The sequence below is a fragment of the Somniosus microcephalus genome, chromosome 23 (assembly GCF_052327205.1).
Source record: "Somniosus microcephalus isolate GS21.2 chromosome 23, FLI_Smic_1.0, whole genome shotgun sequence".
Classification (NCBI taxonomy): domain Eukaryota; kingdom Metazoa; phylum Chordata; class Chondrichthyes; order Squaliformes; family Somniosidae; genus Somniosus; species Somniosus microcephalus.
The window spans coordinates 31,841,464-31,861,476 of record NC_141009.1 but is presented as its reverse complement, the minus strand read 5'-3'; the positions used below and the strand labels follow the sequence as shown (position 1 = coordinate 31,861,476).

The 20,013-nt window shown below is 43.6% G+C and overlaps 1 protein-coding gene across 1 annotated transcript in view; it reads right to left on the bottom strand.

Annotated features, from left to right (window-relative positions):
- Positions 1-1,814: 1,814 nt before the first annotated feature.
- LOC147101793 (putative G protein-coupled receptor 82) overlaps positions 1,815-20,013 on the bottom strand; it is a 28,411-nt gene continuing 10,212 nt past the window's right edge. The window contains exon 2 of the mRNA XM_085965737.1: positions 1,815-8,901. Coding sequence (XP_085821863.1) covers positions 7,902-8,897 — 996 coding nt within the window. The 5' untranslated portion in view covers positions 8,898-8,901 and the 3' untranslated portion in view covers positions 1,815-7,901. The remainder of the gene's footprint in view (positions 8,902-20,013) is intronic.

The window sequence follows — 20,013 nt, the reverse complement described above, 5'->3', positions numbered from 1 at the left end:
AGATTGATGGCCAGTGGGATGGAGAAAGACCCAGCCTGTTCGTTCCCGGAGAACCCTACTAAGTTATATGGGACCCCGCTCGATAGAGGTGATGTGGTCGGGTTATCCGCATAGACAATGGTGCTTGAAGCTCCAGTGTCCAGCAGATAGGTCCCTTGCACCTTCTCCACCCCCATCTTCACGCACGGTCTCTTCCAAGCATCATAACTTAGTGGGCACAGGTAAACGGGCTGAGAAGCCCCTAATCATGGGTCGGGATTGTTCGGGGCAGATGGGAGTACGCTGCCCGCTGTCACGTCCACCCTACCCTGCCCTGCCGGAAAGACTGCGTGGAGAGCAGCCACTAATACCGCGAACGGATCAGTGCTGCTTCCTGCCACAGCTGCGGCTTTCTGCACTGGCGCTGGAGGATCCCCTTTCCCGCTCCTTTTGTCAGAGACTGGGCAGTCTCACACTCTCTTCTGTGGTCTGGGGATCCCTGGAATCGAACCACCCCTCTGCTTTGGCCTTGTCCCTGGGCATGCTGTTCGCCACCAGGGTCCTCAGCCAATGAGCCCTAGGCTCCCCCTACAGCTGCGCCCGGTCGGGCACCCCCCGCACAGGCACTCCGGTAGATGGGCCAAAGCCTGTCCGCGAAAGCCTGCGGTGCCTCCCCAGCTGACTGCAGTGTCCTTTCCACTCAGCAGAAGGGACTTCCATCATTGAGGCCCATAGCCTCTAGGATGTCATCCTTTATCCCCTCTAACGTACCCTGCCCCCTCTTGCTACCCGCTGAGAGCGACTGGTACAACCTACTATCCAGGGAAAATAAAAGTAATTTGGCTGCCTCAGCTTCGTTACAATTATTGATCCCCCCCACCTGCTCCACATCCGTAAAATGGACAGATGGGTCCCCTTTGCTGGTCAGTTTGGTCAGGTTAGAGACCATTGCCTGCAGCTGGGGGGTTGTATATGGGACCACAAAGTCACTCTGCAGTTGTCCTTGCGCTTGACCGTCTACGGGCGCACCATTTTTCCGCTGCCGGACAGGGCACATGGGTCCTGGTCCCGGCACTTCGGGCGGTGGTTCAGCGTCCTCCTCTGCCTTACAGTCCTCCTTATCTCCCTCCTGCACTTCCTCATCTACCCGGACCATTCCCGGAGCTCCCAAGCAGACCATACTATAAGGGGTTTTAGATCGCAGAGGTTTCTCTCTCTAGAGGCCTCTCTCTCTTGCACAGTAAAACCTTGAGTGGTTCGACCCACTCGCCCCTTAGATTCTATACTCTGGACTTTGGGGCAGGAACTACAATGTAGAGAAAACTCTTGTAGACCAAGTTTGATGAAACGAAATGAAATTTTATTGCATATGGAAGAACAAATCAAATGCAAGCAGATAAGAGAGTACATGGGAGGGAAAAACACAAACAAATCATAACGACACAATACTAACTAAGGCAAATACAGGCATCTTATACTCTACAAAAATCATCATGAAATAAGGAAACACACGGAACATCGAGGGACAACAACTCATGTTAATTGTACCCTTTAATCCACCCCCTTACTAAACCTATCTAGATCTGATTGTGAAGGGCCAGAAACATGCTCACCAGTCCAACTAGGAAGTACCAAGTTTTGAAAGCAAGTCTGTGTTTTGATCCCTTCAGGCGCCCCGTCTCCTCGTGGATCGTGGAACCCCTGTGAGCTGCGCCACACCTCTCTCCTGAGGTGGGGGTCGGGGCGGCTGGACACCGGCGGGCCTGGATGTCGGCGGGGTCAAGGATTGTTGGCTCAACCCTGGTCAGAGGAGCCTTGGGCTGGTCTCCATATAGGTTTCTTCAGTTTAATTTTCGTCTCTTCCCGAGCCGGAGTGGCTGGAAGGTTTCTTCTCTCGGGGTTTTATTTTTTTGTCTCTTCTCCCAAGTTGGCTCGATGGCCTCTCGTTTCGGCAACGGCCCGGGGATGGTCGATGATCTCCCGATGTTTTTCCCCGGGGCGGGACGCCGGCTTCAAACGACCTTCTTGATGTTGGCTGAATCTTCTTCCTCCTCCGATGGTGGAGAGGAGTTTGTTGATCTTCTCCCAAACCAACTCCTCTTTGCCCAGCTCAAAAACTGGACTGGCTGCAAGCTGGAAAGCCAACCAACCAAACCAACCAACTGCAACTGCTTCCACTCAACTGCCACTCTGAAGAAGCTCCAACTACGAAGAGGCTTCAACCAACTGCCGAATTCCTTTCCGAGTCTCCCAGTTATACTTTTCCTTCAGAAGCTTCCACTTCCCGCCCAAAATCAGGTTAGTCTTTGTTTAACTTTTGGCGGGCTGGGAGCACAGCGGGGCAGTTATTATATTTTAAAATATTTGAGATGGCCGGTAAAGGCCCAACTCTGGTCTGGAATGACCTTCATTGTTTTTAATGTCCTGCTGATCTCATTATCTAGTCCTTGGTGTTGTTCTCATGAATATGAAATTGTCCCCTTTTGTCTGGGTCAACATTTAGATGGCCTCTGTCTCCAGGCCGATCTTGATTGGATCTGCATCTAATCCATATATATATGTATATGTGTGGGTCTGGTTTCATTCACTCAGAAACGGCTTCCAGAACTTACTGTGGGTTGAATCCACAAAGCTGTCTGAGGATTCGCAGGAACCATTTTAAAATGTCCCAATAAGCCGGTCACATGGTATGGTGGCCATTTTGTATGCCCCTTTTTCCTGGGCTTCTTTTAAAACAGTCTTTAAAATCATGGCCTCTTCTGCCATTTGACCCTTATTAATACAAAGTCCAATTTTGCGAATCCTACAATCCCTTTGGCCTTAGATAGAGCATCGGTCAAATTCCGGATCTGCTCCTGGCAAGGACCATGATTACCCGTGTCAAACCCTCCAGCGCTGACGACTCTGTATGCCACCTGAATATCCTTCAACTGCTCTCCCAGCACCTTTACCTCACTCGACAAGCGAGCGTTCTCCTCCCTAACCACCCTCTCGTTCCCCTTTGCCTCAGTCACCTGGCATTGCAGGAACTCCTTATGGTTCCGGAAGGTTTCCTCCTGGCTTATTCTTCCCTGCTTCTCATCCCTTAGCTCCGTGCATAACCTGCTCCTTACTACAACCCTTGCGTCTGACTGTGCCTCGGACTCCCTGAGCTCTGCCTCTAACTTAGCAACCTGCTTATCTAGCAGTTAGACTTGTCTTTGTAGACAGACGAGCCATATCGCCTTTTCAATGCTGCGCCTATGCTCCTTGCCCTCCGCCCATTCTGCCGCTGCGTCCACCGGACGCTCAGCACGCAACAAGCCTAGCATTCACTTCTTAGTGACGTTAACCTTCTTAAACACATATGAAGAAATCCTTTCCTCCATTTGGGATCTTTCGCCAGAAGCGCTGTCCGTGACTGATTTACACTCCTTTAACCCAGGTCCTGCCGCTGGTCGCCAAGAGATGTGAGCGGTTTTGATCCTAGCCCAATTGCTAGATGGACGTTTCAAATCACCGCTGCCTCACGAAAGTTCTATACCCGGGAATTATTATTCAGAGTGTAAATGGAATAAGTCACGGACAGGAATGCTTCAGTGAAAAATCATACTTATATTTATTTGGTCTAACATACACTGGCTAAAACATGCACTACTAAACGAAATCACTAGTCTCTGTGGAGAATAAAATCCAGGTTACAAACAACTTGCTAGCTCTGAAGTGGGGCTGACCCATGAGAGAGATGTTGGTGGCAGAGAACAATGAAGTGGAGGCTCCTCTCCAAGCGCTCACACGACCATGCCACTGCAGAGCCCTCGGTCAGAGTCCTCACCCAACTGAGATGGGCAAAGCCACAGGAGCAGCAGACTGTTGCCGAGCCCACACAGGTTTGCCACCCCAGAGGACGGCCGCCAAAGGCGTCGAGGCAGGAGCAGCAAGAAAGTGAGCAAGGGGCCTCCACATCTGCTGAAGCCACAGGGGAAGCACCACGTAGGAGCACGCGTAAGAGGAAGATAAAGCATAAGTAGTCACAAGGGTAGTCACTTAGGCGCTGTGATGTTTTGTATTTGGACCAGCCATCATTGTCATTGTATTATAAACAGATTTGATGGCAAACTGTTGAAGTTGTGGCCTGTGTCATTTCACAAATGGGACTTTCACATGAGGGCTTAGGGCGCCTTGCAATTGTCAGTATTGTGGTCAGAGTGATAGGAATCCGCAAGTTCTTGTCCATTGTGGATGCTCTGGTAAGAACGTGCGAGACAAAAGTGTTTGATTGTGCGGGCTCACCAAATCTGGCCAAGATGAGTGCGTCCCTTGCATCCCGGGCAGCAATGTTGTCGCGCGCTGGCGCCTTCTGGCCTGTGCAGCTTCAGGTGGGTGACTAGCTGCTTGCTGCTCCTGTTGATGCTCCTGCTGTTGGGTGCTGCTGTTGTTCATGGTTCTGCTGCTGCCGCAGCTGGTCTTCGTCCGAATCTGATGTCCAGGAGGAAAGGAAAATGGTCACCATGCTTCTGGTATATGCCTCAGTTGAGGAAGCACTCAGTCAAGGTGGGGAGAGGGGTTTCCCAGGAGGTCACATTGGAGATGTGTGTCCGGCTCCAAACTTCCACAACAATGAGTATGCCTGCTAAAAGTTCACCCAGACCTGAGACAACAAAGTTCTGCCACCTGCAAATGATCATCGGTGAAAAATCCTTTGTAATTGTGGAGCTGCAGCTTTTAGTAAGCAATCCACTAGTGAGGCCACCAGGATTACCTGGCGTGTTCCAGAGGAGGCGTGTAGGATGGGGGAAATGTCTAAAAATCGGAAAGGCCTCTCAAAATGGGATAATAGTGGCAATTAAGTGGTTGTTAAGGGCCTTAAGGGCCTATCCCGCTTCTTGGAGGCAGGATGGAAAGGAGGTCAGGAAACACACATTTGGGAAAATTGCTCGGAGGCGGGGTGGAGGCGGGATCGGGCCCGCCTGCCATTTTTTGCGATTTCACCACCTCGCATGCCTCCAAATCCGCCTCCTCGTGCTTGGCAAAATCGAGCCCTATGACTCTATGACTAATCTTAAAATAGTGGAAGAATAAACACACTACAATAGACCATGTGATTTAGGCTATAAACTACAAATCAGGTTTATTAAAAGTAAAAAGTAGGCAATAGCAGAAAATCAATACAGCAGATTTTACATGATTACAGAACTTTTAAATTATACCTTTTCAGCTACAATAGTAATAAAAATGCCACACTTTACTAATTGTCTTAATAATACTAAATCTGGAGCAGCATCCGCAATATAATTTTTACATGAAGTTCCATTTACCAACATGGACTTTCCAGCCTTTATGTCAATGAGCTCAGAAAGATTCATCTTGTACCCTTTGAAGTTCAACTCAAGATACAGGAAATTAAAAGGGTATCTTCCATAATTGAACAAAGCTTTTCAAATTAAAGTCATTGTATCCTGAACCTTAACTGCATGCTTGACACAAATATATTAAATTTGGTGTTTTGAGGACAAAACAAACAGTCTGTGTTGTTTCTACTTGCTTTGCATCAAAGCCTATTTGCATATGAATAATGCTTTACCTCCTGACGAAGTTATGAAAGGTCATGGATATCATCCGGTGACTAAATGTATACTTCAGCTCAACTGCCTGTGACCAGCCACATCTCATAAATGGATACGAAACTCTTATGATTTGAAATGTGAAGAGTTTCCCTATTCATCACAGGTGTAATCTTAACATGGCATCTTCCTAATACCAACAGCAGCCTTTTGTCTTGCAAGTATAAGCACGCCAGGTTAACATACTGAATCAGTAGGCTGGGGAAGGCATATACAAGGTAAGGGTCTGAACTTGTTTTGATTGTGGTGGCAAGACTGATGACTATTAATCTCTTGTTGATTTGGATGTGTTTTAACATTAGCCTCTTTTTATCATTGTGTGAAAGAGACAAGTAAACATAATACAGGAAACTTTCGTTTATCTGGAGGTTAAATGTCCAGAAAGCTCTATCCACCGGCAAAATTCAGGAGTCGGTTCAGATAAGTTTTTTTTCTTTTTGTTGCTTTTTTTCTCCAGTCAGGCTCTGCAAGGTCTAGCTGAAGCTGTTGCTTAGCTACAGAGATGCTTGCAAGCTACGGCCGACTGTTTTGAAGCTGTTGCTAAGCAACAGGGTTTGTTGCTTCACATGGAGCTCAAAAGCTCCGTATGTTTTATCATTAGCGCTGGTTTGTCTGGCAGTTTTGATGGGACGGCAACAGCTCGGTCCCGTCAGTGCCACAATGCTAAATAGGCACATGTAATGATGGTTGATTATGGCTTTCCAGTGGATGAATATGTGGAGAACAGCTAGTTGAGGAAATTCAACTTACTATTTCACTCTAAATGGGGTCACCATTTTGGTTTATCTGTTTGCTCATGCCGAAATAAATCCTTATGGTTGGAAACATTTAAAATAATTTTTTACTGATCTCAACTAATAAATTCTTGGATTTTTCCAGATTAGCGGAGAGATAAAAACTGATTTCTTCCTGATTCTGACCCGCACCAGGTAGAATTCTCCCTGGTCTTAGTCGATCCAGAGAAGCACGTACATTGCATTAGTGACGTTGTCACACGTGTTGCGTGATGCAGTGTGGATCAACGTGCACAATGACATCATGCCCATGCATCCTGAAACCCAACTTTTACTGCCAAATTCTGAAAGGGAGGCAACTGCTGATAAGTTCTTCCAGCACTTGGTCTCTATCGAGATAAAGGATGATACTCCAAAGATTTTCGGATCTCGATAGACTTTTTTTATTAATCTGTTTAGAAGATTGCAATTAATTGCAGAGCCAGAAGGCTTGAATGATATTGGACCTGGAGAGAGAAAGTGCTAAAGGTAATAGTGCATGATTGATGAATTCACCTACCTATCTCCCACCTCTTGGATGCTAAATCTGGCACCAACAGTTTTTGGAGTGTACAATTTTTCTTGGTAATATTGACCCCTGCAAATACTATTCCCTCTAGTCTAGAAGCAGTTATCTCTCTACTTTGAAACATTTGGATAAAGTTATGTCGTTTCTCTGGGTTGAGCCAGATGGGATGTAATTATGTGATCACTTTTTGGTTTGCGAGCAAGCATGTTACAGCTTAACAACATTCAGCACAGATCACTGACAACTGGCAAACAGAAGACAATTTCATGTTAATGGTCCCTAATATTTCTGCTACAACAACAAGGGAGTGCAGTCTCAGTAATAATCATAGAAAATAGCTCCCCAATTGACCAATTTGTTCAGATTCATTTCTTAGTTTTTGCCTAAATATAAATCATTTATCAGAGGAGCTTTGATTGATGACATGGTGACCTAATAGAGGCCTTTAAAATTATGAAAGGTTTCGATTGCGTAAACAGAGTGTTTCCACTTGTGAGAAAGAGCAAAACTAGAAGCCATCAACAGAAGATAGTCACCAATAAATCAAATAGGGAATTCAGAAGAAACTTCTTTACCCAGAGAGTGGTGAGAATGTGGAACTCGCTACCACAGGGAGTAGTTGAGCTGAATATTATAGATGTATTTAAGGGGAGACTAGATAAACATATGAGGGAGAAGGGAATAGAGGGTTATGCTGATAGAGTTAGATGAGCAAGAATGGGAGGAGGCTCGTGTGGAGCATAAACGCTGGCATGGACTAGCTGGGCCGGATGGCCTGTTTCTGTGCTGTGTATTCTATGTAATTCTATGTAATTATTGTCCCAATGACCAGATCAGTAGGGACACATTTTGGAGCTTGGTGACGTGCTTTGCAACAATGATTCTTTACTACTTTTAAAAATAGTAACTACAGCGGCACATTGCTACAAATGCTGAAGCCTGTGAGCCATGCCACCAAAGAACTGTAGGTTTTGTTTTTTCCTGTGAGCCTGAACGTACAGCGGTGTGATATCAAATCTACCTCTTTGATCTGCTCTCCACAAAGGACTTAGAGAGTAGAAAGTACAGAATAGGATTCAGGCAACTGCTCAATGAGACAAACCACAATGATATCAGCTTCACGTGATGAGTTTCCAGAAGCCACTGGCAGTTGTCATCGCTTAATCTCTGCAGCCCGGCTACAATCTGATAAATGTGATAAGGCAAATGGCAGACAATGAATCCAGTCATGGCAGCGATGATGATCATCTGTGCTCGAAAATGGATCACTCGGTTGCGTTGACTAACGCTTTTTCTCCTCACTGTGCACAGGTGCAGTGCTATCGATGCATAAGAAAATGCAAACGTAACTAAAATAATCAAGAATATTATGGCAACTGTAACAAACGCGTTGGCAGACACTTTTTTGCCGTATTGCAACTGAATGTTATAACACACAGAATCCCGAACATCATCGATCAAGTTCACTTCTTTGAAGAAGTAGTTTAAATTCAATGCAAGAATGGGGATTGTTGTTATGACCCAGGTGCCGGTACAGGCACGCTGGGCAAAACTCGTAACATAGAACTTATTCAGCTGCCTGTTGTTGGGCTTTACAATCATTGCATATCGGCTGATGCTGATGAACGCAAGGAAAATGGTGCTGCAGCTCACGGTGTAGTAGAAACTGAAGTTAATGATAATCATTACAATGGTGCATGTGGGCGAGCTCTCCTTCCAATAGTCTCCCATGAGAAGCAATGTTGCTCGGAAGGGAAGAGTCAGGCAACTGATGAGATCAGCCATCGCGAGGTTCATCAGGTAAAGGAGGATGCCGTGCTTTCTGTTTTGTTGCAGAAGCATCCATAAAGCCATGAAGTTGGCGGGCAGCCCGACACAAATGATGACAGTGTACAAGACTGGAAGAACCACCTTCTCCAACCGGCCGGCTGTCAAGTTGCAGGGCATCTCCTGGGAATTGTTAGCTGTTAAGTTCATTGTCATAGTCATGAGGGTGTTGATTTCTGCCGCCATTGAGCTAAAAGAAAATGAACAATGTTTACACATTTTTTAATAGAAATTGTGCATGTCATAGAATCATAGAATGGTGCAGCACAGAAGGAGGCCATTCGGCCCATCGATTCTGCGCCGGCTCTTTCGAAGAGCAATCCAGTTAGTCCCACTCCCCCGCTCTTTCCCCATATCCCTGCAGTTTATTCACCCAATATTTTAAACAAATACATTTTCACTTCTGTCTTTATAATGCAGTGTAAGGGGTACAGTATACGCATATTGCATGCTATCTCCAAAACCTTTATTCAACACACTACTATAATATGAGATTTGGCTAAAACGTATCCTTTTATTGTCACTCCTTCAGATGTAATCAGGTGGAAGTTTCAAGTTGAAAACATCACAACATTGAAAAACTGCCTGTAAATGTGATGAAATCCATCATTTTAACAAAAATGGTAGAACTGTAATTAAGGGCCTACTAACTAAATGACATTCTCCAAAATCACAGGTTTCAAAGCTGCACATCTCATAATTTTGTTAGCAGGTTGTTAATTGCAGAAAAAATGGGCATTCCCCCATATGACAATGAGCAATTGGATTTTGCACGTTGCTGATTTGGCTATAGATGTGACACTGATATGAAATAAATGAAAACTAAACTCGATCTGATTATTTAAGATAATACCTAGCACCACGCAAGCCACATTTTACACAATACTTTGCAGCAATGAAATCCCAGTAATGAAAGTCTGATGAAAATGCCAGAACACTACAAAAAAAAATTAGGCAAAACTGACACAAAACCACCTTGGTGCACAGGCACAACTTGTTTTCCTTCATTTTAATTGGCTGTAATAACTGTTTTTTGCAGAAGCGGGGAAAAGAGTCAGGATGAAACAAATCATTGATCAAAAAGGTAAACAAGTGATTCTGCTATTTTTTACATGGGGAAAGAAAAAGTTAAATTAGTGTTGTAAGAGGCTCCGGACTAGAAAGAAAGAAAAAAAGACTTGCATTTATATAACGCCTTTCACGACCGATGTTGCCTGACTTGCTGAGTTTTTCCAGCATTTTCTGTTGTCTCAAAGTGCTTTACAGCCAATGAAGTACTTTTGACGTGTAGTCACTGTTGTAATGTGGGCAATACTAGTGCTAGTTGGTGTATAGCTTTTGAAGGAAGAAGCATGACTGTGTCAGGCTCTTAATAACAACAGAAAACGCTGGAAAAACTCAGCAGGCCAGGCAGCATCGGTGGAGAGAGAAACGGAGTTAACGTTTTAGGTCAAAGACCCTTCGTCAGAACTGGAAAAAAAGCAGGAAAAGGGATAGATTTTAAAGCAAGTGGGGGCTGGGAAAAGGGGGAGGGGATGAAAGAACAAAAGGGAAGGTCAGATATAGGATAGAAAGCAGGAGAGATTAAGAGGCATTGAGAGACATTAAGAGATATTCAAAGAACAAAGGATGGCTCTAGATGAAGTGTGTCAGTCGCTTAGTGACATAGCATGATGAACATTGTGCTGCAACAATCCTACCAGGCTGGCTGTCGGAGGATTTCAAGGAGGTCCGAGTAGTGACATCCCTGCTCAGCAGAGGAAGGTAGCTGGAGGTGGACCAGCGGAGCCAGAAGATCGCTGGTGGTTTTAGCTAACGGTGATGCAAGACCTTGTAATGCCACCATATAGCTGGTGTAAATTAGGCTGCACAGCATCCAACACATATACTGTGCCTTGAGGTATCTCTGAGTGTCTTACTGAATGGGGCGTGGAGTCTTGTTTCCGATTGGTTCCTTTAGGTCTTCTAGGTACATTAACAGATATTCTAATTCTATTATTAGGTGGAGAAACTCACCACATGCTGGCTGGCATCCTAGCTCCCAGCAGCATCCACTACGACAGTAAAATCAGCTTGGCTGCTGGGAAACAAGGGTATGAAGAAATATTTTGTTTCCATCCTCAGTTATGCTACATAAATGGCTGTTCAAATTGGAAGGCTAGATAACATGTGATTATAAGAATTCATTGATAAATTAGAAATATTAGCAGATAGCAATAGAATTGAAAAGTAGAGAAGTTATGCTAAACTTGTATTGAACCTTGATTAGACCACTGCGTACAGTTCTGGTCGCCATATTATAAAAAGCATATAGAGGCACTGGAGAGGGTTGGAAAAAAGATTTACAAAGATGATACCAGAAATGTGAGGTTATACCTATCAGGAAAGGATGAACAGGCTGGGTCTCTTTCCTCTTGAAAATACACAGAGAGTGTTTTGACTTTTGGGGAAGAGAAAAACTAGAGGTCATCAATATAAAATAGCTACTAAGAAATCAAATAGGGAATTCAGAAGAAAGTTCAGAAGGGAATAGAGGGTTAAGCTGTCAGAGTTAGATGAATAAGGATGGGAGGAGACTCAAGTGAAGCATAAATGTTGGCATGGACCGGTTGAGTCAAATTGATTATGTCTGCTGTATATTCTAAGGGAGCAATTTTGCCAGCCCTGGGGAGGCGGGTATGGAGGCGGGACTACCAGGAAAATGGCAGATTTTGGGGCCCCCAACCCGCCTCCATGCCATCTTCCCAGGAGGCGGGTAGCCGTCCCACGCCGGGTCCCTTCTCCTTGGAGGCGGGAAGGGATTAAAGGCTATTAACTGCCTGTTAACAGGTAGTTAACAGGCAGAATATAGGATTATCCCCTTTGTGCCCTCACAAGTGCGGGCTTCCCGAAGGCTCCAAAACCCGCCAGCTCAGCTCAGCGAGTACTGGGTCTGCGGGGGTCAGGGGGGGTGCTAAAGTGTGGTGTGAAGGTAAGTGATGGGTGCAAGAGTGGAGAGGTGAGTATCTGAGGGAAGTGCAAAGTGTTTTTAAAAGTGTACTTACTTTTGTTTCTTCCTGCAGGCTTCAGTCGGTTTGTATGCGGAGAGTCTCGGACCTCCGTGTTGCAGATGAGAGATGGCCGTTGCATTATCAGATGCAACAAACATCTCAATTCTGTAAAAGAAAGAAGGTTGATGAGGCCTTGTATGCAAGACCTCATCAAACTGCAGAGAATGTCACTGTTTGACAGCTTCACAGAGCTGTCAAATGATGACAATTCATCTGTCAAAAATATTTGACAGATGAAACGTCATACGTTGACATGCCCTGCAACCGGCTTTCCCTTAATTGGCCTGCTAAACCCGCTGGGCGAGCTTAACAAGGTCAATCAAGGGAAAATAGCGTGGGTTGGCCACAAATCGATGGAGGCGGGACATCGACCCGACAAGCAGCAGTCCCGCCTCCAACGCGCCCCCAGTCACAAAATCGCCCCCCTATGTAATTCTTTGTAATTCTAGCTAATCGCCCATGGCATTGCTCACGGAGAGTCAAAGGATATGCTGAAGGATAATGTGTTACTTGAAGTGTGATGTTTGAAGTGTGAAGGCCAAAGTGTGATAGAAAGTAAATGTGACACTGTCAGGAAGCGCGCACTATATGTAGAACTTGAAATATATTATGGGTGAGATTTGCCCATGAATATTTGGTAAGAAGTTTAAAGGCCTCACCGCAAAGTATTCGCTTTTTAAAAAATAAAAAGCATTAAAAAAAATGCTATTGGAAAAGCTGAATAAATATTCCAGCAATTGTTACTGGTAAAAAAAAATCTTAAGCTAGGCCACATTGTGAGATATTCCTCTTTTAACAGTCAAGTTTAATATTGTACCATCTTCATTATTGCAGTACTAATAAATAAAGACAGAAAACATTGGAAATCCAGTGGCGATCAATTAGCACCTGAAAGAAAAAGATAGACTAACGTTTGGGTGTAACCTCCTTCATTACACACATAACATTAACCTATTTTTCTCTTACTGATGCTGACAGACCTGCACTTGCAGACTTTTTTTATAACCAAACAATTCAAAGGTTTGACTTCATCAAAGCAACGTAAACATCCAGCCTGGTTTGAAAGAATGTGCTGCCTGTGCAAAATCTTCATGAGCACTGTGGTTTGCAATGCCAGCTTTACTAAACACAATTGAATTCCTCCCCCTTCCCCTGCCACCCAACTTATCTGGGTTGTGTTGCCTGCCGCAGTTTTAAAAGCCACGCACTATCCCAGGGTAAAAATTCTAAAACGCAGCGATAAAGACAAGCAACTTCCATTCTTACTCTGGACGCATAGTGAAGAACTTTGATTTACTAATGGTTTCAATGCTGTATGAACTTACAAACTGAAAACAATGCAATGAGCTTTGGAAAAGTTCCAATATAAGTCCATACACGGGACATCTTTGGTTAATATTAACAAATTTTGGAAATTTTAATGTTGAATTTCTACCGAATTTCAGTTTTTATAAGAGGAATTTATTATGCCCAGAAGGCATGGAATTCACCATCTACGTCAATCTCAGAGTCTTGTAAACAGGAAACCATCTCTGACAACCACAATGAGTACTATTAAATGTAAATACTTTAGTAAAGAATCTATACAAATATGAAAAAGAACTTTAAGCACTTCAAACAAAGTTTGTAATATCCTTCCAAAATAACTCAAGTGTAAAGGCCATCATAGCAGTCCTGTAAGATTTAATGGCCTTAAATATTTTGTTCTTTTTCAGAAACTCTAAATTGTGTTGGGGAACTATTTGTGTTCATTAAGGTAAGAAATGTCAATGCTATCGGTTAGAACATTTTCCAATTTTGTACACACTGGCAGCAACAAGTGCCTCTAGACCAGCTTTAGCACAGGTCCCACGCGGAATCGAGCTCCATCTGCTTTGTCCTGACATTGTACCTCAACTCCCAATCTGAGAATGGCAGTACCTTCTTTACTAATGTGACCTCTCCATTTCAGTGTGGCTGAGTGAGACTGCCAATTTAGAACAGTCTGCTTCACGCTCAACAGGAACTAAATGAGATTGCTCGTATTACATTAAAATCCAGAGAGACTGAGGGACTTTCATCACAGCTATCCAAGGCAGGTCCCAGAGGTGAAAGCACAGTTCTAACCCTGCGCTCTTTTCAGAAATATTGATGCATAATTTGACCTCTGGAAAAATCGGTAAACTTCTGGTCAGGAAGAAAAAATTACCGACGTCAAGTGTAAAAAGAGCAGGATTAAACATTATCTCTTCTTAGGCATTATAACCTTGGTTTTTCATGTTGCTGCTCCTTAAATCTCAAGTTTACCTTTGATCTTTCCCTGGTATTCAAAGATTGAAAGAGAAAATGAGATCAAACAGCACAGCAACTTTACAAAGTCATCGTGGTATCCCTGCTCTTCAGCCTATTGCACCAGTTCTAGTTCTAGGTCGTCTGAATAATTCATTGATAATTTCTCGCAATAAAACAAACGATTTAATAAATTCTGCAGGCTGCCTGGATATACTCTCCTTGTCTCTTTCTAATATATTTTGCCTCTAATTTGCCTCTTCAGTCAGTCGAGATGTTTCTTCTCCTGACATTGAATATAAGCTTCTGCCCTTTGCTAGTTCATACATATCAAGCTTACTCCCCAACACCAGTCATTCTTATTTTGGACTGTTTCGGTTGGAGTGATAAGAGTTTCATGGAGAAAGAAATGCAACAAAGAGAACAGTACAAATAGATGCATACCTACTCCACTTTGTTTCATTCGAAAAATCTAGAGCCAATGTATGCCTGTCGTTGACTTGTATTCTTTTATTCAAGCTACACTGTAAAATGTGAATCTGTGTGGAAATGAATGAACCACAAGCAGCTTGTGCTAGACTGATGTCTGATTTGCAAATTTGCACCACTCTCCAAAGTTGGACTATCTATTTTTGTGAACAGTCTCTCCCCATTAAAATTTAAACAAGACCCTAAAGTTAGTGCTGGTAATAGTTGGCATGGCTAACATGCGCCTTTGTCCGACTCCCAGATAGCGCCTAGCGCAAAGTCTACTGTAATACATGGCAGGATTCATCACTGCATACTAAAATTCTTCGAAACGATTGACTTTAAATTAGAGCAATTTAACAGCAGCAATTTAGAGTGGAACTATTCAGTACCGTAATTGAGGATGCTAAAGTGAGCGCTAATGACCTATTTACTGCCCAAGTATGTTTATCTTTGAAAATGATTGAATTTACATTAACATTATGCAAATTACATAGTTTAGCAAGGAACCAAACCATTGGAGCTTTAGCAGATGGTATTTCCACTGGCACTATCCTGAGGAAAGTCATAGAGAAAACACACTGAAGAGAAAAAGCATCATTTTGAGGAGCAAGAACTTGATAATTCAATGCAAGAATTTTGCAAATAAAAAATGATGGGCTCCAGAAGTCATATCAAATGGGGGGGAAAATTGTCGAAATGGAAATCAATGAAATATTGTGCCCTGTGAGGGGACTTGTTGGTTGCAGGAAGTCTCTGAACAATGTGAAATGAGTGACTGAGAAAGTAGGTCAAAACTAAAGCTTTAAGGCAAAAGGGAGCTGTGGAACATAAAAGGTTATTGTTGCTCCCAATTGAAGCTGGCCAACATTGTATATTGAATCAACCTACTGAATCTCACACGTATTTGTTTTTCATAATATATTGTCAATTAACTCAGTGTTATACATTAGTTATGTATAATTTCTATAAATATATGTTTAGAAATAAGATACTACAGGTAGTATAACACACACACAAATCTATATACAGTACTATTTAAAAGCTTATGTCTATTTGCATTTCCAGCCTAAAACCTTATTTCCTGTAGTCATTTTTTTTGTCATTTCTCTAATAGCTTTTTGCATTATTATTTCCTGTGTCCACATTTATAATAGAGCTGTCTATGTAAACTCAACACCCTCAAATTACACAATCTGCTCACTGATTGGTGCCATATTATCTTATCCCCACAATTCACTCAAAATGCTTTCCAAAAATTTTAATTTGCCAATTTTTTCTCCAGTAAGTGAATTTTTTACTGTCCAAAATAAGGGGCGAAAAGTTGAGTCACGCTGCCTTTTAGTGCCCCGGAAAAATTTGTGCCCCTGCAACCGAAATTGAGTGGTAGCACCCCAAGAGGGAAGCGGGGTGCTACTGGAAGTGCCCCGACTCCCTCTTGGGGCGCTGCGAGGGAATATCGCGGCGTGACGTGCCGCAGTACTGCAGGCCTTCCTTCCCTTCTTAAAGGGGAGGGGTCTTGCGCAGTACGATCCAGGGCCCAGCTGGGCCCCCGGGGATCGGGAGTGCTGGCAAAAGAGCCCGGCACTCAAGAGAAGTGCCGGACTCATGGAGCGCAGCCGGCACTCAGCGGGGGGTGCGGCAGATACAGAGGCCAGGGACAGCAACGGGGGCAGGTGCTGGCAGGCGGCCAGCAACAAAAATGGCTGCTGCGCACGGCAATGACGTCATCACCGGCAGCAGAGTGCCGTGGGGCGCTAATGGTTAGCGCCGCCGCTAACCTCCCACTGAATTTCGCGGGAGGCGCTGGCGGCGCCACACCTGGGCGCTAGTTGCTTTGCGCCCCGTTAACGCCCTAAGAGGGTGCTAACGGGAGGTGCAAAGCAACCAAATTTTTCCCCCAAGGACTTAAACAAAATTTTAAAATACATATTTCACAATAACACACTTAAATGTATTAATTGATTTTTTAAATATCTTTTAATGTCTTCATTAAATTTTCACTTGAAGGCCTCAGTCTCTCACAAAAGGCCAAGATTGGATGATATTTTTGTTGTGAGTTGCTGAGAATTGAGTTTTGAGTGTGCAGCCTGAACATGTGCAGCGTACTGAATTTCCCAGGATGCGTCAATACTGTTCAGTCAACTATATTGATGGAATATTTTTCTTCAGCTTCTTGCAGTTTCTGCTCAATTGTTTTTCAAGATTATTTAAAGAAGCACTGGAGGACAAATTTCAAAAGCTTTATTCAAATAAAGCTTATATCGAGTTTTTTTAAAAACAGAGAGGCTGCGTTTGCGATGACACTGTAGTGATTACACTCCTATTGTCGCCATTTTTCCTATTCTATAAACTTCAGAATGCACATTAGGTTGAAAGAGTGGGGGTGAAATTGGTCTTGGGTGATTGCAAATTGGAAGCCCATCTTGCTCCCTGCCCAATTTTCTTTTCCATTGACTTCAGACATAATAAATTGTCCAGCGACAAAGGTGTACTACTAAACCATACAGGCCAGCAGACCTGAGGCCAAAGCCTGGTCTGTGCTGAGTTAGTTGATTTGAACTTTGGCCGCAAAAGGGTTGTTACAATTAGAAGGTTCTAAGGTGTCCTCGTAACTGTGCCCCAGCCAGAATCAGCACCTTCAGTAGAGGAAGGGAGGAAAAGACAAATGAAAAATCCCCATTATGTTATGTCCCTCAGATGCTGATCTGAGTCCACCATGTCCCCTTCTCAGATAAAACACTGAGGAATCAGCAGGATAGGTATATGTTTTAAGCAACTGAGTAGATATTAAAATATGATTTATGAATACAGGAAACTTTCGATTTACCAGCACCTAAATAACCGGAAATCTCGGTTAACCGGCAAAATTCAGGAGTAGGTTCAGGTAGCTTTTATTACTTGCCTTCCTCCATGTGTTGCTGTGCAAGGGTGCGGCTGCAGCTGTTGCTAAGCTACAGAGACGCTTGCAACTTGTGGCGATTGTTCTGAACCTGTTGCTAAGCAACAGGGTTTGTTGCTTTATACGGAGCTCTCAGCTCCGTATCTTTTACTATAGCTTTCGGTTATCCGGAATTTTTGATGAACCGGCACCACGTCGGTCCTGTCCATGCCAGATTTAAAAAAGTTTCCTGTATGCGACTTTAGACTCTACTAAAGATATTCCACTATGTTTTGATTAAAAAGAACAAAGCAGTGTTTATTTAAAGGAAGACGGTGAATATGCACAGTTTTCTGTGCTGTGCAATGTGTATTTGCAATCATATCATTTTGACTTGCGTTACATGTGGAGAATATTTTTTATAAGGGGAATTACATAATATAATGTCGAATGGTTTCTTTTGAATTTGCCAGAATCCAAAGTCTTGGTAGACTTGGTGACTCTGGAGCCAAGTGGAGTGAGACACTCTGGAGGTGGCTGCATGGAGTGATAATCCAGCGTGATGTCGACCCTGGTTTACAAACCTCACAGGGGCCTGCTGGACCTCCTGGGCACTTACTGGTAAAGTTAAACAGTATTGCTGCTGAGCCTCTGGGGCAGTGAGTGATTTGTATTTGTGGAAGGCCACCACCCTTTCTTTTGCTTGTGGGCCTTGTCATGGGCCATCCTCATCCTTGCCACCCCAACTGAGGTCATTGAACTTTCTGAAGTGCTTTGTACCTCCTTCTGATTTTTTGAAATGTTGTTAGTCGTTTAAGTTATTTTATTTTTTGAGCTCATCAATTTTTTTTTCTTCTTGTTTCATTCAAATATGAAGCTCTGGAATGGGGCTTATGTGTTTATCAACCACCGCTTCTTTTTTGAGCCAATTGAAAGCAAAGCCAAACCCAGGTCAAACGGGTCAGGTCCTGTGGTTAAACTGTTCAGTTTGCATGATTACATCTTTTGTTCTGTTGGGCATGTTAACTTACCGTGATAAATAAATAAGATCATAAACAGGCGGAAATTGGTGTTCTACCAATCTGGAAAGTAACTGTGCATAATTACCATGCAGTAACTGCCAAAGGAGGTTAAACACCTACAGAAAGACTTGCATTTATATAGCGCCTTTCATGACCACCGGAAGTCTCAAAGCGTTTTAACAGCCAATGAAGTACTGTTTGAAGTGGAGTCACTGTTGTAATGTGGGAAACGCGGCAGCCAATTTGCGCACAGCAAGCTCCCACAAACAGCAATGTGATAATGATCAGATAATCTGTTTTTGTTATGTTGGTTGAGGGATAAATATTGGCCAGGACACCGGGGATAACTCCCCTGCTCTTCTTCGAAACAGTGCCATGGGACCTTCTACGCCCACCTGAGAGAGCAGACGGGGCCTCGGTTTAACGTCTCATCCAAAAGACGACACCTCCGACAGTGCAGCGCTCCCTCAGCACTGCACTGGAGTGTCAGCCTAGCTTTAATGTGCTTGAGCCCTTGGAGTGGGACTTGAACCCACAACCTTCTGACTCAGAGACAAAGTGTGCTACCCACTGAGCCACAGCTGACACTGAAAGTTAGCCCCCCATAATTTATATGGTTATATATTAGGTCTAATGTTCCGAATGTTAGTTTGAATAAAATGGTACCTAATTATAACAAACTGCTTTGACAGATTTCCTGTTAGAACAAACCCGCGGTCCTGGGTGAAACTCCGTTCTAGCCCACAGAGCAGAGTGTAGCTTAACAAGAGAAATCTCCGAATGCTTTGTTAGTTCACACCACTTTATAATAAAGAAATGTGCCAGGACTGTAGTCAGCTGAAAAATAATTAACAAAACAAGTTCAGCTGACTTAGGGTATATTTACACTGCGCAAGTTTAGCTTCAGTCCACTTTGAACCAACTCTAAATTTGCAGTATAATTCCATAGTTGTTTAAGACTGACCTGACCCTGGAGCCAAGTGGAGTGAGACACTCTGGAGATGGCATTTGGGTTTGACATTGCATGGAGTGATAATCCAGCGTGATGTCAACCCTGGTTTACAAACCTCACAGGGGTCTGCTGGGCCTCCTGGGCACTTTTGTTTTAAACATGCTTTATCTCAATTAAATGTTTAGAGAGTGGAAATTCTCCCATTCCCGTTCTCTGAGCAATTAACTTTCTGTTGGGGCAAGAGCTGTGCGTGTGGTGTATCCTGGCATGTGCAGAGCTCACTCCTAAACAGGATAGGCAGGAGCCAAGCAATGCAAATGGGGATCTGCCTTAATGGAACCAGAACCGCACTTGTTGCAATGTAAATGTGCCCTCAGCTCGCCACACATCATTATAAATGGAGAAGTTTGAATCCGAATCTCGTTTTATTTTAATGTGTATCTCACTTCTTTTCTGCTGGTGGCAGTTATGTTGTTATAGGACCAGGAGTCGGCCATTTAGTCCCTCAAGCCTGTTCCGCCATTCAATGAGATCATGGCTGATCTGTGACCTAACTCCACATACCTGTCTTTGGCCCATATCCCTTAACACCTTTTGTTAACAGAAATCTATCAATCTCACATTTAAAATTAACAAGTGATCTAGCATCAACTGCTGTTTG